The sequence below is a fragment of the Pyrgilauda ruficollis genome, unplaced genomic scaffold (genome assembly GCF_017590135.1).
Source record: "Pyrgilauda ruficollis isolate IOZ18807 unplaced genomic scaffold, ASM1759013v1 scaffold24, whole genome shotgun sequence".
Taxonomy (NCBI): domain Eukaryota; kingdom Metazoa; phylum Chordata; class Aves; order Passeriformes; family Passeridae; genus Pyrgilauda; species Pyrgilauda ruficollis.
In genome coordinates this window covers 702845-719036 of record NW_024523648.1, presented here as the reverse complement: position 1 = coordinate 719036, position 16192 = coordinate 702845, and the positions used below count along the sequence as shown (strand labels likewise).

General features: G+C 37.3%; 1 protein-coding gene across 1 annotated transcript in view; it reads left to right on the top strand.

Moving 5' to 3' along the window:
* Positions 1-16192, top strand: part of MAN1A1 (mannosidase alpha class 1A member 1) — a 139261-nt gene that overhangs the window by 55789 nt on the left and 67280 nt on the right. Inside the window, exon 4 of the mRNA XM_041470100.1 lies at positions 1518-1598. Coding sequence (XP_041326034.1) covers positions 1518-1598 — 81 coding nt within the window. The remainder of the gene's footprint in view (positions 1-1517; positions 1599-16192) is intronic.

Sequence of the window (16192 nt, the reverse complement as noted above, 5' to 3'; positions counted from 1 at the left end):
CTGAGTTTTCAAGAGTCAGATGTGCGTGATGGCTTTATTTTGTCAGCCCCTTTGAATTGTGCTCACATGTGTTAAAAAATTATACAGGCACACACCTGTATACTGTATTAATTGTATATTAATCAGAGTAATTATGAATGGAAATTATATCCTCTTTTTAGAGAGGAAAGTGCAGAACACGTTTTAGAGGAGAAAAGTTAAATTTCTGAGTGTAAATCAACAAGCATTGTAGCAAGCCTGAGAGTGTGTTTTGAAGCCTGTACCTTTACAATTTACAAAAAACTCACCAACTCTGCAACGTGTCTAGACACCTTTTCTTAATCAGAACACCTTGGAAACTGAAAAGCATGAAGTAATATTTCTGTTAAGTAGCCCAGTGCTGGTTTGTTTGTCTTTTCTGTAAAGGCAGTTTACGGCAATTCAAAATCCATAAAAAACAGGGAGCAACTTCTTCCCTCCTACGTAAACTGACATCTGTATGCTTAAACTGGAAAAGCACAAAACCTAGCTAAATGAAAAAGCCTGCAAGCCTTTCAGAAGAAAATCTATCAGCTCCACCATGCACTGATTTATATTAAATATAGCTATAGTGTATGTTGGCAAATAGAAAATGGAAAAGTGACTCAGTAGAAGCAAGAGCAACCCAGAACATGTGAAAGTCAAATGCCTTTTTTATGTGCCCAAAATTTTGGGACACTTGGGTACCTTTTTCTGCAGAAATACAGTAATATAAAAAGTAGTACTGTATAAAAAAAATTAGCAAACTTCACTAGATCAACTTTTTAACTGAATGACGTGACTGGGTTAAATGGTATGTGTTTGGGTAAAATTGGAATTGCCTTAATAAAGAACAAAAGTATGTGAGACTCAGATTCCTCATTTATGCTTGAATTTCAAAAGGCAGGGAAGAATGTGTTTTGAGGTAGATACTGGCTGGACCAACTCTTTATCATTGGTAAAAGATTCATTCATGCCAGCTGTAATAGCAAAAGATCATTTTCCTTGTGAATACACATAATGATTACATTTTTCCTGAGCATATAATTAACTCATTCTGGTGTTACCTTCATTTTTGCACTAAGCTGCATTTAGACTGAAGTAGGAAAGCACTTGATAGGACGTTTTGATTAATACTGATCTGTCTGAGATTGTGTGAGGGGAGATAGTGTGGGAGATGTGATCCAAGAGCACTTTTTGGGCAAATGCTGAATCATCTGCAAGGAATGATAAATACTTAGATATGTGGATTTAGAGAAAGCCGTATAGCCCAACAGAGGAGATGAAAAGTTGAGCAGGATGAGGATAATGAAGAGGATACTTTGTCAAAGTGAGGAAGAGAAAGAAATGCTTTAAATTCTTACGTTACCCTTCCCTACATCATCTTTTTTAGTATTTTGCTATTTACAGCAGTTGTGCCTTAAAAGCTGCATGTATGTATATATGTGTGTGTATGTGTTTGTGTGTATAAACAAACCAAACAAACATCTATATAAATAAATTTATGTTTATTTCAACAGAATGCTGAAATTTCCGTATTTGAAGTCAACATTCGTTTCGTCGGTGGACTACTTTCAGCTTACTATCTTTCAGGAGAAGAAGTAAGATGGTTTATCTGACATATCATCATCTAGATAAGTCATTAAATTTAAGTTTAATAATTTTATTTATCCAAGTTAAATAATTTCATTTGTCCATTGTTTAAAACTTTGAAAATGACTTGTACAGTAGAGACCAGTCCAATGGGTCTTCTTTCTTTTATTGCTGCTGCTTTCTATAAGTCCTAAAGCTATTACTTCATTTAAGTGTTAAGTGATATTTCAGTTTTTTTTCTGAGTGGGAGTCACACCCAGTACATCTTACTGGGCTTCATGCTAGAGTGTGTAATTATGGAGTTCCTACTATATGGTAGTGTGTAATTATGGAGTTCCTACTATATGGTAGTGGTAGATTTGGTGCATCAGCTTCCTGCTTCCCAAATGGAATCTGGGAATACATTCCCAAATGTGTTTCAAGTGTACCCTTGAACTCGTTTAAACTCTTACTTTCTGTTTGCCTCGCTGAACCTGAGCTTCAAGTCACATGGAGAAGGCATGATAAGAAAGAAATATATATGTGAATGTCATTAAAGCATTAGTAACCCATTAATCTCTATTACCTGTCATGGTTTCTGGAGAGAATGAAGATGCAGTTTCTTCTTAGAGCTTTGTCTAAATGCAATTACTTGTGTAATATTTTTTGAGAAGGCCAAAAGAGCTGCAGGTACCATTTTAAATGACACGTTTTAGCTTGGCAGTTGAAAAGTCTTTAATCTCACTAGTTTAAATCCATGTTTCTGTCTCTGGATTATAGCAGTATTTTGTTGGAGAATTACACAAGTTAGTACTCTTTAAGCATAAATTGAATTTATCATTTCTTAAATCCAAAGCAACTCCACAAATCTAAGGAAGTTAATTTTTTTTCATAAGTGAATTTTCCAAATACTAGGTAGAGCTCTGTTTTGAACCTGTCACTTTAAATTACCTAAATTCTATGGCTGTGCATGATTATTTTTTGCTAAAATTTTTCATTATGTTAAAGATGTTTTAGCAGGTACTGCTGGGTCATGTACTTGGCAAAGTAGTTATAAGGAGATAATGTTCCTCTGACACTTTTGTGTCCTAACTAGACTAACCTGCTTATTTCACATGGATCTGTGCTGAGTGTAAATGGTGTGGAAAAGACATTCATGTCTTAAAATGCACAGGTTTGGGAAAAAATGCAGTCAGACACTTAACAGTAATGAAAAAAACTGAGAGGTGCTTGGGAGCTGGCATCTGGATCTTTGCTAGATATTGTTTTACTTCTCTTTTCACTAGAGATCTACTTGCAAAACAGGTGTGAGCTTTTCTAGCATAACCTATTGGTACACTTTAATTAACCAGTCCTGACAGAAGCAGAGCATATTTCTTGGCAGACGAGCTGGTAGATGAATGCTCATGGGCCTTTACATCAAGTAGCAGTTTGTCTGCCAGGAAATACCTTAATCCTTTGTCATCAGTGCTGGTGATTTCCTATGTATGTTGGTGGTTTATGTCCTGTGTCTGTTAATGTGCAGTCTCACTTTTAATCAGCATGTATAGTTTCTCCTAAATAACACCTAGTCATTGCTTCTCAACCATTTCTTCATCCTCAGAGAGGCAGTTTTACCTCTCCAGCTAGATTGAAAGCAGCACTCGTGTTCCAGTAAAACTCTTGCACAAATGAAATGAGGAGACATTTGAAGCAACATAAAGTGTTTCACGCAACAGATAATTAAATGGAACTCATTGCAGTGGAACATCGGTGATAAAGGATGCTAGTGCCCATTCTAAAATTGATGGACTCAGTGATGAAAGTAAAATGGGCTCTTACATACAGAGAAGAGGTTTATTATTAAGGAGGATGCCAAACTCTTGCAGGCCAGGAAGGGCATCGTCCACCCTTGCCACTGGTTCTCACACTCTCTGTTAGACATCTGTTGTCCAAGACAGAATGATGTCCCTAAACAGTTGTTCTGGTGGCTTAAAGTGTGCAATTCAGCATGCTCTGCCCTCATCAGATTTGGGGAAACTTAATGATTTGTCTCCTAAATCCCAAGATGCTGTGGCAATAGCCAACCTCTGCCAATGGACAGAAGGGGATACAGCAGGGTGAAGTTCTCCTGTATTATGTGGGTCTCTTCTTCCCTGCTCCTGCTGAGTGGTGTGGAAAGGCCTGAGGGCCCCAGAGGCTGGCTGCCACCATAGAAAGTATATCTTTAATAATCTGTTAGTCCATTACATTAGTGGGTGTTCCTAAAAAGGTAGCACAATCTGCATGCACACTGATTGAAGGATTAAACTTCCTCAGTTAAAAGATCAATTTATTCTTTATCAGATTAACTATTAAAAAATCTTATATTTGCTGTGCTCACTTACCAGTATTCTAATTAAAGAAAGCTGTGTTTCGGTAGAAGGAATGATGGAAATAATTATTGTTTGTGCTTCTGAATTACATTTCCATGGGTAATGATCCAAAGCTGCAACACATTGTATGTTCCATAATCATTTGTAAGTCTTAACTAATCACGATTAGAGAATATGCTATCATACTGAGTAGTTCCTAAAACATCCTCCTCACATAATAGTTCATTTAGATAAAGTCACCAATGTGAATCATTCTAAAAAGGAACAAATTGAATACTTTACCCCTTGATAACTATATGTGCTACTCACTTGCAAATAGAGCCATGAGACACTTTTTGTTAAACTTCCTACAATTTCTACCTTACTAGAATTAATATGAAATACCTTAAAGTGCTAGAAATGTCATATGCTTTTTTTTTTTACTGTGGTATCTGTCTAAACCCAAGTCAAAAAGAGTTTCAGTCAAATATCAACTTCATTTGTAAAATAGCTACAAATACCAGAAAACTTGATTTTAAGAAGAACAACTGTTTAACTGCTGGTCTTTTTTTTTTTGTTTTGTTTTTGTTGGTGGTGGTTTTTTTTTTTTATTTTTTTTTTGGCTTCTTTTGGGTTTTTAAGTCCCCAATAATAATATTGCATGTGAATGCTTTTCTTGGTATTTTTTTCATAAGTCACTGGCTGTAAAGGATTATTAAAAATAAGCCTGGCTCCTTAAAAGCACTGCTAGTATTGAAATGTTTTTGGTTTGTGTGAAAGTATCTTTAGGAAACTATAATAAGATAGATTTATCCCACAGGAGTGGGACAGATTTTTTTTCAAACTTTCTTGATCACTTTATTCAAATTAAACCTTGATTAAATACAAGACATGTCTTAGAATGTTGGAAGATTCCTCATTTAAGTAAATTTTTTTTGTTTTGAAGTGAAAAATAAAAAGTAAAGGAGAAATTGTTTTACAACTGCCTTGCTCTACTTATTAGTTTGATGTTAAATTTTGGTATACCAAGGGTCAGGAGTATTGCATGCAGCAAGGTCCTCTGTTCTGCAGACTCAGATATATACACCTCTAAATATAGTCATATAAGGAGACAATTTGTTAACTTTTGGAGGACTGAACCCTCTAACAGTAACTAAGATCTTTCTTGGAATTCATGGACATTACAAACATACTTCTGAGCACTGTAATTTTCACTCCTGGGAATAGCTGTGATACTGGTGCTGAAAGTCATCTAAATGTATGGCCCTGCTTTTAGTCCAGTCGGGTTGGTACGTTCTCTAGGTCTTCTGATTTACTCATAACTGGCTCTAAAAGGCACTGATAAAGCTAAGTAGTAGCTTAGCAGCTGGTCAGGAGACTGTGGAGCCAACCTTCAATAAAACAGTCCCCTGACTGTTTTACTTGAAGGTTGGTTCCACAGTCAGGGAATACATTGCATAGGCAGAAATAGAAGGAACTTCTAATTTGCTGTTTGTGTGAGCAGCAAAACAGTTAACCCAAAACTCTCTGAAGTGAATAAGGAGCAGTTTCAGATTCAGAGAATGAGTTTCAGATTCAGCTGGTAATTTCCCAGATTCCTTTGAAGCTTTCCTGTTTTCTGAATGGGATAAGTAGCTTTTCTTTCCCCCTAGAGTTAAAATATTTTGGATGCAGCAGCTGTTCTTCCTGCATAATATGCTCGTATTGCCATTTTTCTCCATGGCATGAAGCAGAAATGTAACAGATTTGTACTTTTTTTACTGTGGCAGGATAACCTGTTTGAAGGAACATTAATTTATTCTGATCGGGGGAAGGAATAACAAAGACAAACCAAAACAAATTACCTCCAAAAACTCCCAAACAAAAAAAACTAACAAAGGAAAAAAATCCAAGCTATTCTTCATGATGATAAGTGCTAGACTTAGAGTATCATCTGTTGCTCTCTACCAGCTGTCAATTAGAGGTTTAAAAAAATGTGGGGAAAAAGTTATGACATACTTAATTAGCTTATATCTGCATTTAGAGTTGGAGTTACCGTGCCACTGTTCAACCTCATTTGATGATCTTGGCTTCCTGTCTGACTTCAGACAGACCTAATCATTGCTCACTGTAACCACCATCCCACAGTGATTGTCAAGCTATCTTCCTAATGAGGAGCAGGCATGAAATAATGATGCAGATGCTATTGATCTACAACTGCCTTTGCCAGGCTGACCACAGAAGATTGCTGACTTCATATAGTGCTGAGACATTCTGCAGAATTTAGCTGCAGCTATTCTTTCTGTCTCTCCCTCTCTGGTAGAGGTGGAGGTTAAATATTCTCTCTTCAGAGAGAATATTTAAATTCCATTAATACAAAAAAAAAAAAAGCCATCATTTAGAAATCTTGAATGGTAGGAGAATTAAGTTTTTGTCACCTATACAAAGGTATTGGCCTTTTCTGCAAATTGTGATTAAGTTCCAGTGTATGTGCCTTGGGGATCTGAGCTCACCAAGTGTGAGCACTGACCGCATGTTTTATCTTCTGCTTCCTCTCACTTAACTTGACACTAGTTAACAAGAGGACTTTTCCTTTTATGCCTTGGAAGCTTAATTTCTAATGCTGTTTGAAACTCCAGGCATACTGTATCAGCTTGATCACTTCTCTTTGAATGCCACTTAAACTCCTCCTTAATGATCTTCATAGGCTGGCAGCAGAATTCCCTGTGTGGTACAGACTAGAGGACTTCAACTGCCTGTAGCTTTCTACAGCCCTGTTTTCAGATTTGGGTCCTGTTTCCCACCTACCATCCATCTGCTGCCACTTTTAACCAATTCATCAATGTTTCACTGGTGTCATGTTTTAGTTCCTGTAGAGCTCTGAAATGATCTTCATGCTCTCTTTCATTTTTATAGATTTATGATTTTTTAACTAGGTATTTTGTTGAATTCTGGAGCCATTCAACTTGGATGTGACTTCAAGAAATCTTCTAGTCCAGCCTCAATGTTGCAACAGTCCATTAGGCTTCTTCTTTGGAGAATCTTCTTGCATGGGAACATGCCTAGGCTCTTCAGAACCAAACACTGGGGCAAGTTTATCTTTTTGGCAAGACTTTGGTTCATGCACTATGCTCTTTTAAACAGACATCTCCTATTGTTTCTCCTGGCTCTCTAGCAGGCCCCTTATTTATATATATATTTTTTTATTTTTTTTTTTAACTTTAAACACTTGTTCTTCAAAAATTACATGTAGCCTGACTTAAGAGTTTTCATTTAACTTGCCCGTTTCTGTAATCCTTACTTGGACTCAATATAGTTTTACTTTTAATTACCTTCTTTACAGTCAAACCAAAAGAAGGTAAAAGTCATCTGAACCTTTTGATTTGAGAATTTTTGGACTCTGAACCTCATCTTTTGTTCTCCAAATCATCTCCAAGCAATTTAACCTTGTGACTGTTTCTTTCTAAGTACATTTCAGCTGGTCATCTTGATTCTCTTTCTAAACTTAAACATTACCAAAGTAAACCTTTTTTTTTTTTGAAGAATGTGTTGAACTGGGGCATGTGGCCCCTGTTGACAATAATATGTCAAACTAAGTTGAGAGCTACTTTTTCTCCTATAGACTCTGAATTTCTGCAGAAAGCTGCCCTTACACTGTATAAAATCAAGGTTTATATCAGCTCTGATGTAGCACTTAATAGCCTACTCAGGGACAGAGAAGGATTTAAAATCTCCTCTGTTCCTCACAATCACAGTCTGTAATCTCCATTACTATTTCAGCCTCTTCTCCACCTTTAATAAATCTAATGCTGTTCACTTTCTGTGCTAGCTGCATCAAAATGTACTGCAGAATCCCTATGGATTCACATTCTGGAGATAACCTTGACTCTTAAGATTTTCTTTTATGTAGAGTGTTCTGCCATTGAAAGCAGACTGCCCTTCGGTCTTCTATTTCTGTCTCTTAAGTTCCTGCAGTGCAATTACACTGTCACTGTTGATGAAACCCATCTCTCTCAAATAGGTTCCCTTTATTCCAAAAGTTTTCTCATTGCTAACACTTCTGTCCCCTCTTTTCCAGTGCTACTTGCTCAGCTGCTCTGTGCAACTGTGCTGCTCAAGCTGGCCCCACACTTAATTCTGAAGAAAATCGGAAGGATGGTAACAGAGTTGTGGATTTCCAGTCTTGCACTTAATTAAGATGCTGCTTAAGAGTTTTCCTTCTCTTCCCACTCTGCTGTAGGGTTACTGATACACCCACGTGTACATTGACAGGGAACTGCTTCTGGGGTGGCAGCACCTGCAGCCTGATGGAGACTCTGTCCCTGTACCGCAATCAGGCACCAGCACCGGGCACACAATCTGCTGCCATCACCAACAGACTTTGTGCCTCAGAATGAGGGCCCTCAGGCTACTCTGCTAATGTAAAGTGGGAATAGTGGCAATTTGCCTTAATTCAGTGAATTGCTGTCTGCTGGAGTCCAGCAGTGGGTATGTTTTGCTTTTGTTTGTCTGTCATCATTTTGTTTGTCTATCAGTGTGAATACCCACAGCAGGGGACTGAGAAGCTGTGGTGACAGCCTGCTGCAGCTGCTATAACTAAGCCTGCTATGAAACCAGGAATCAGAGCCCTGGTTTTGATCTGAGAAACATCAGTTTAGAGCTCCAACCTGTACCTAACTTATGTTCTTCACTTCTAGTGGTTTCCCGTTCGTGTAGCAGAAAAGGGTTTGTTTGGTCAGTTTTCTCCAAACAACAAAAAAATTTGCTTTGTTCCATGGTAAACCTATTTGACATCTTTTTACATTCCTGTGTTGACTTTGGAAATAGCAAAAAAGTTCACTGCTCATTACATTAATTTTAACTAAAATCCCTGCTCACCTCCACACTACTGTAGGCTGATGGTAAATTGCTAGAAAGGAGAATGGATTATAATGAGACCTAAGAAATACTGGATTGTGATTGTAACAGCTGGTATATTTGACACAAGCTCATGAGCTATGTTATTAAGTAGAATTCAAGCAGCTGAGAGGGAGCTGTTTGTTTCTTCTGAGGATTTGGCTTTCAACTAGCTCCTACAGTTTCACTTCATTCTGGTTCTACAGAACAGTTGGAGGGAGAATGTCTGTCAGAAATAGTAGTGTGAGTGCTTTCCCTTTGAGCAGCAGCTCTAGATAGACCCTAAAGAAGAATTCTTTGCATGTGGGTTGGTATACTGTACAGAAGAAATTACATGCTATTAACAGTCTGTCCAGAATCACCAGGCACCTGCAAAGAAGTTGTTTCCAAGATATTTCTCTCTTTTGTTTATCTCATTTTCCAGTTCTGTCACTCAGCAGCACAAAATGCAGTTGCAATAATAAAGAAGAGTAAAAAGAGGGTAAAAACATGCTGCCTGAAGAGTTGCTGTGCAGATTTAATAGAAAGTGTACAACTTATATATATGGTTAGATACAGGGTTTGGTGGAGCCATTTGAAAGCAGCATTTAGATTGTTACAAATACATTATTCATATCTAAATTACAATCCTTATGTATAATACTACAGCAAAGAATTTTAATTCTTTCTGCAAATTAAAGCAACAAAAAAAACTCAGTGCTGACAGTGGGAATAGATCAGCATGAATTTATATGGCTTAAATTCCAAGCTACGTGAAATATTTGGGAAGTATACTCTCTCTGTGGATGTGGTATAAATGTTCAGTTAGGAGATAATAATAAATGTTATTGAATCGTTGTGCTGATTTTTTACAAAATAAAAGTACATATGAAAATATTATTTTACTCTAGGTATGGAGTAACTCTTCATTTCTTTATCTAAATATTTCACAATGTGTAACTAGTGTATGGGAGATTCCATTTTGTGCTTTGTCTCCGTAGACTGAGTCTGAGGTTATTTTTCATTAACTTGGGAGTTAAATAGGTGATAACATCCTTCCCCTATTAGCTTAAAGCGTAAACCATCCGGTAGAAGATTACCACATTTTTGATTCTGTTGGCAGCTATGAAGACATTCCATCAGATTGCCAAAGCTGACTTAAGCAAAGAATCTTTCTATCTTTGTATCTCTTTTCAAAAATTTAAATTACTTCTAGTAAAAAAAAAAAAAAACAAAGGCATATTCTTAATACTATAAATACAATTTGAGTGAACAGAAATGTATGATGCAATTTGGGAAGTTTCTTATCCAATTAGCTCTTTAAAGGATCAGATTAGAAATTCATTACAAAATACCACTTTGTGCCACCCACCAATTCTGCTGCTTCAAGCTCACTGAAGACCATTGAGAAGACTGAATGCATGAAATCAGAAACAGACAGAGATCATTGCTGCTCTTGCATGCTCTTCATATCTCCAGCAACAGATAGAGATAATGGCATCCTTGCTGCAGGAGAAACAGATACTCTTTTAAGTCTCCTCTGCACTTGCAACATACCTTGCTCAGCAGATCAAAGGAGACAGACAGAAACAAGGTTCATTTGCTTTAAGTTAGCACCAACTCTTGGGATCAATTTATGGTGAGGGCTAATTGTCCTGTGGATTTTTTTTTGGCAGGATCAATTGTTTGTTATTTTCAGGCAACAGAAATCTGAATGATTTGTAAGATGAGTCGGGAGCTTTCTCCCACACCTTTCAAAAACTGCAGGCAGCCATATGCTTTGTTTGCCATTTGTAAAAATGCAACAGTTGAATAATGTTGGTAAATGTTGTGGTTGATAAATGTGTCCAGTTGCTGTATCATTTGTGCCAAAAGCTTGCCTCTGCCATACTCAGACTGTGTTTGCACCCTATGTGCAAATGATTGAGAAGAAATTTGGAAAAGATGTGCACATAAAAAATCCTGTGCCACTTCCAGCATGATAGATGCCAATGGGGTTTTGTGGTTTTGGCAGGTGATTGCCCCTAAACAGAGCTGCCATGAAACATTGAAAAACAAATATTTGTTTTCCTCCAATCAGTAAATGTAAGGGTTCATTTTGCCCAGGACTAAGTGCACAGAATTGGGCAAACTGGAAACTTTTCTTAAGCCAGAAACTGAGAAGAGGATGAACATGAAGATTTGAAAGCTGAAAAGGAGGAGTGGTATGTAGTGCCAGTGTCTCATACAAATTTTGCTTGGTTTCCTCAAGAAAAAAATAATTTAGGATGTACTTAAACAGTAGATCCAGTTTCTTAGCTCACTGTTTACATTGCAAGTCTTTTGTCAACTGGTATACAAGCTTTTGTATTCCCATAGGTGTTAGCTGGGCAGCCATCTGACTGTTTAATTTTCTAGTAAAGCAAAAGATACAAGAGAGGTCAGGAGGTGGTAAAATATTCTGAAGAATTTGGATTTCATTTTGTGTTTAGCTCTGATATTCTTTACTCAACACCTTTAATTGCTTACATTAACCCACCCAACCCTGATGAACTCCTTCAAATAGTAGCTAATTAAAACAGTACAGTATGAGGGGACTCTTGTGATTCAGCTACATGAAGGCTCAAGAGCATGTTTTAACATCCAAGTCTTATGTAAACTGACATAACTCTAAAGCAAACAAGGAAGATCACTCCAGCAGCAGTGTTACTGGAGTAGAGTCAACCTTCAATTAACATAGAGCTGTCTTCTTTCTGGCATAAAGGGCCAGTTCTGTTGTTTCTGATGTTCCAAATACATTGAACTACCAAAAATACTCTGTAACTAGTCCATCTGAAGAACTAGATGTGTCCTGTTTGTTTCTTTTCTTCTTTAGTCTTTAGGCATTCATCTGCTTCTGCAGGCTAAGCAAAATAACCATACTAGTTGTTTTAGGAAGCTGGTTCAGTCCTGTTACTGCTTTAAAGTTTTGCTGTCCCTTGGGGGCCAAGTTGTCCTTAATTTTTGCAAGCATGACTAGATGATTTTGCAGTCCAATAGATCCTAAGGATCATCATGTGAAAAGGATATGCTATGAATTTCACTCCCTTCCGTTTCTCTTTAAAAACTCTTTTTTGTTGTTTTCTTCAAACTAACAGCTGCAGAACAAAGTCAGCAGCTTACAATGCCATTTTTCTTAAAGGATGCTATTTTCCCCAACTTGCTCTTAAAAACACTATTCATAGTATACAGACAATTTCAATCTTTTTCCCTTTATCATGCAAAATGAGTGAATAACTGAAACCTGCTCATCAGCATTTGCTGCTTGCATGGTATCTCTTACAAACATCGTTCAGTCTGTGCTCAGCCTTTTCTTTCCAGAGTTGCTTTTATTTCCATTTATGTTCTAGAGGGAAGAATAAATAATCTTCCTGATTCCAGGCAAGATTTACAACTGCTGTAATGCTTTGGGCCATCATTGCCACGCTGCTGCAGGAAACTACAGTGGTGGCTCTCAGCACGCTTGAGCAGAATTAGTTCAATGTTAAATGCCATCAGCTTTTCTAATTTGCTTGAAGGGTCTGTCTTAAGTCAATATGGTTATTAACTGACCCAAGGTCAAAAGTAAAGATTTACTGAGATAACGAGGAGGACTTAGTCATATTTTTTTCTTGATAGACTGTGACAGTTGGTAATAGAATTAATGAGTGAGTGAAGCTGGTGACTGATGCCCTTTTTCCAAATCATACTTTGATGACTTTTTTTCTGTCTAGGTCTGACTTGAAATACCAGTTAACGTACTCTAACGTTTTAACTTACATGCTATTAAATATAGAAATAATTTAGTGAAGCCTGAAAGGCCTTTTCTCTAGAAGTGGCTATGTGTAGTGTTCAGTTAAAGAATAAAATAAAGCTCTACAGCCATGTAATGAGTTTTGTTTAAAATTGAGAGAGTTTACATGGTTGTCATGCCTTTTTTTTTTCCCCTCTTTTTCAAGTGGGAACATGGAAAGCAATGTCCACATGCTAACACGCATACTTGAAGTCTTTATTAATACTTCCAACCATTGTTTCCTTCAAATATGTTCTGCATTCAAAAATAGTGTTAATCTTTAGAGAGTACAGTTTATGGCTGTTTAATTGCAGGAATGGTTTTGAGGTTCAGCTCAAAAAAAGTAAAAAAGTTTTAACTGCAGGAAATTCAGAGAAGCAAATGAATTGCTCATAAATTTCATGTGCTGGTGGCCCTGCTGCTCATTCAGAGGACTTGTTTCTGAGTCTTTAAGAATTGGAAATTCTTATATTTTAGTCAGTTTAGTTTTATGACTTGTCCAGTAAGAGAAATAGTCTTACAGTAAACAGAAAGGAATTGAATTATTCTGCCTAATGATTTAACTTACAACATAAAAGGAGCTTCTTAAATCATAGTTCCTCCCTCTTGAAGCCTCCTGTTTGGCTTACATGCAAAGAACTAGAAGAGTTCACATCTCTTATATTTAATTTAAGGAAAATATACAAGCACCTTATTCAGGCTCATTTTGATCCTGTCCATTATTCATCAGAAAATTCAATGACTATTGTCTGTCAGAGAAATCTGAGTAATAAGGAAGAAAGCACTGAGTTAGGAAACCATCATCTTTTTGTCCTGCTGTATAATGGAAGATTTTTATTGTTACATTACTTATATAAAAAGCCATCTAGATGGTGTGTCAGAAGTGTTTTGGGGAAAGGAACCTGCAGGGTAAGCTAAATTTTGACCTGTTTCTCCCCTTGAAAAATAACAACTTAAGAATGCATCAATGCAACTGCTGGTGCTACCTAACTCACCTGTCATGGGGTCAGGCTCAGCTGTTCACATGGTTGCAAATCCAAGCTTCACTTACCCAAATGGCACATTCTCAATCCCATTGTTTTTAATGGAATTGACCAAAACAAGTTTATTTGTAATCTGAGCATTCACTGAAACCTGAGGGCTGAAACAGCTAAAACAGTTGATTTCTGTCCCATATATCTATACAAGTGAGGTAGAAGTAGTCTGTAGCTGCTGGTGGTAGAGAGAGCTCAGTGAGAGAGTTTTGTGATCCAATGGCTTGTTCATAAGTTATCCATGCTGTAGATCTAACAGAGGAACTGTTGGCACTGTCTTTGTACTTGTGATCATTCTACTTTTTTCCAGTATCTGTGATCACAAAATCTGGAAATTCCTGTGTTGACTTCAATCCTAGTGGAAGGATTAAAAGAAGCACTTTACTGTTTAAAAATGGACAGCCATAATATACAACACTAATTTCCATTGAATACTCATTATATTTTATATATGTTTAAATAACATAAGAGACACTCTAAAATAGTAGTGTTTAATTTAATTTATTCTCCTTGTATCCATGAACACATCAAACTAATGGGCAGTGGAATGTAGAATTGCCTATGCATGAAGAGGAGCATAGGGTCTCTGGCAAAGGACATTAGAGTAATGCAAATTAACTCCTTAGGCTTTTTGTGTTTAATGAAGACTGTAAAGCCTGGAACTCCGTAATTCTGTGCCTAAAATCATGGCTTGTTTTTAAAACTTCAGTATTCAAACTTGTCAGTTTGGATTCTCGTCATATTTTGTTCCTTGTGCTAATCCTTTCATGGGCTGCATTACATGTAGTTTACTAGTTATTAGTTGTCCTGTTGTTGCTATTATTACAAACCTACTGCTTGCTTCATTCTAAATCAAACCACCAATAACAAGACCCTTGATAAATACCTTGTTGCAGCATCTACTGAAGATACAGCATGTCACTGAGGCCTGTACTATGACCCTGCCCTGTCCATGTCCTAATGCCAAAATATAACATTTATATTCAACATCAAGCAGAAACTGAAACCCAAGAGGTTCCCATTGAACATCAGGAAACACGTTTTTACTGTAAGGATGACAGGGCACTGCAGTGATTTGCAGTGATTGCCTAGTGAGACTGGGGAGTCCTTGTCTTTGGAGATACTCCAAAGCTATCTATAAACATTTATGTTCCTGGGCAACAGGCTCTGGGTGGCCCTGCTTGAGCAGCACAGCTGGACCAGATGTCCTTCAGAACTCCTTCCACACAGGTCTCTTCCAACCTCAACCATCCTTCTGTGAACTTTATAAAAACAGAGCCCTTGGCCATCTGGAACACTTTGCATGAAAACAGCTCCTTACTGCTACTGCATTACTGCTGCAGGCCCGGCACAATTGCTGTAGAGCAATGGGAGTAACTCCAGAAAGAACAAACCCTGAGCTGGCTGGAGAACTCCTACTCCGTGTTGCCTCATCTGAAGACACAGTCTGTGTAAATTTTAACCATTTGAGGGCTGGCCTCTGAATGATACAAGTGACTGACAAAATACTTGTGATGATGTCAGATCAAGACTATGTAGTGATTGAGGAAGACCATCTTTTTGAGGGCAAACAGAGCAAAAAGAAGGAGTAGTTACTTTTTTCCATTTGCTCATCAGGATGCTCAGGTTTGCTAGTGGTCAGTTCAAGGGAGATGGCAGAATATGGGAGACCCTGAGTCTAGGGGCCTTTCTCCAAGGACCTTTTTGATTCAAACTGATGAGAGTAATTTCATTAAGCTGTTGTTCTGGTGTTGGAGTAAAATATTAAAGTGATTGAATGAAGTTAGGAAAAAAATAATGGAAGAACAAATAAAGTAGGCACCCTTGGTGTCCTGTTCACATTGTTATACTTGTATATTTGATAACCAGCACTTAAAACTCTTGCCATTAATGCCTGGAAGAAACTTGCAAGTGTCACATAACATTGGCTGAAACAAACAACTCTTCATTTGCTGCTGAGTTACCATTACAAAGAAAATAGAATTCCCTTTATGTACACAGAGTGATTTTAGCCTTTTCTGTGCATGCCACCATGGTCTAGGAGTGTCATTTAGAGTAAAGGCATCACTCTAAATCACTTAATGGTATTGGAATTAAAATATACAGTCAAATTTACAAGCCTAGGAATGAATCTTCTGAAAGCATTTTGTGCTGCATTGAGGATGTAACTATTGATTCCCCATGCAGTTTATTAGGCTCCTCTGCCCCACCCCCTGCTTTCACACAGATGGTGTTGCAAATCACCCCTCAATGGTCACCTGCTTGAAAGGAAAGTTTCATATGCAAAGTGCAGTTCTTTGTTTAGTCATGATAGCTTGCAAGATATAAAATGAGGCAGCTATTTAAATTTGTTGTTACAGCACTTGAGCTGGGTACACAAGATTAAATAAAAAGAAAATTGGGAAGCAGATGCTTGTGGCTTAACAGAAGAATTGAGCTAAAAGATAGTCTTCGTTACTGCTGGATATGAGTAATTTTACTAAGGCAGCTGTTTCCTTAATCAGGAAAAACACCAGCCTCTTAAGATGACATCCAGATGTTTTCTGTATTACTTCACAATATAATGAATTTCCATTTTATATGCCATACTTTTAATTTCAGTCACATTCACT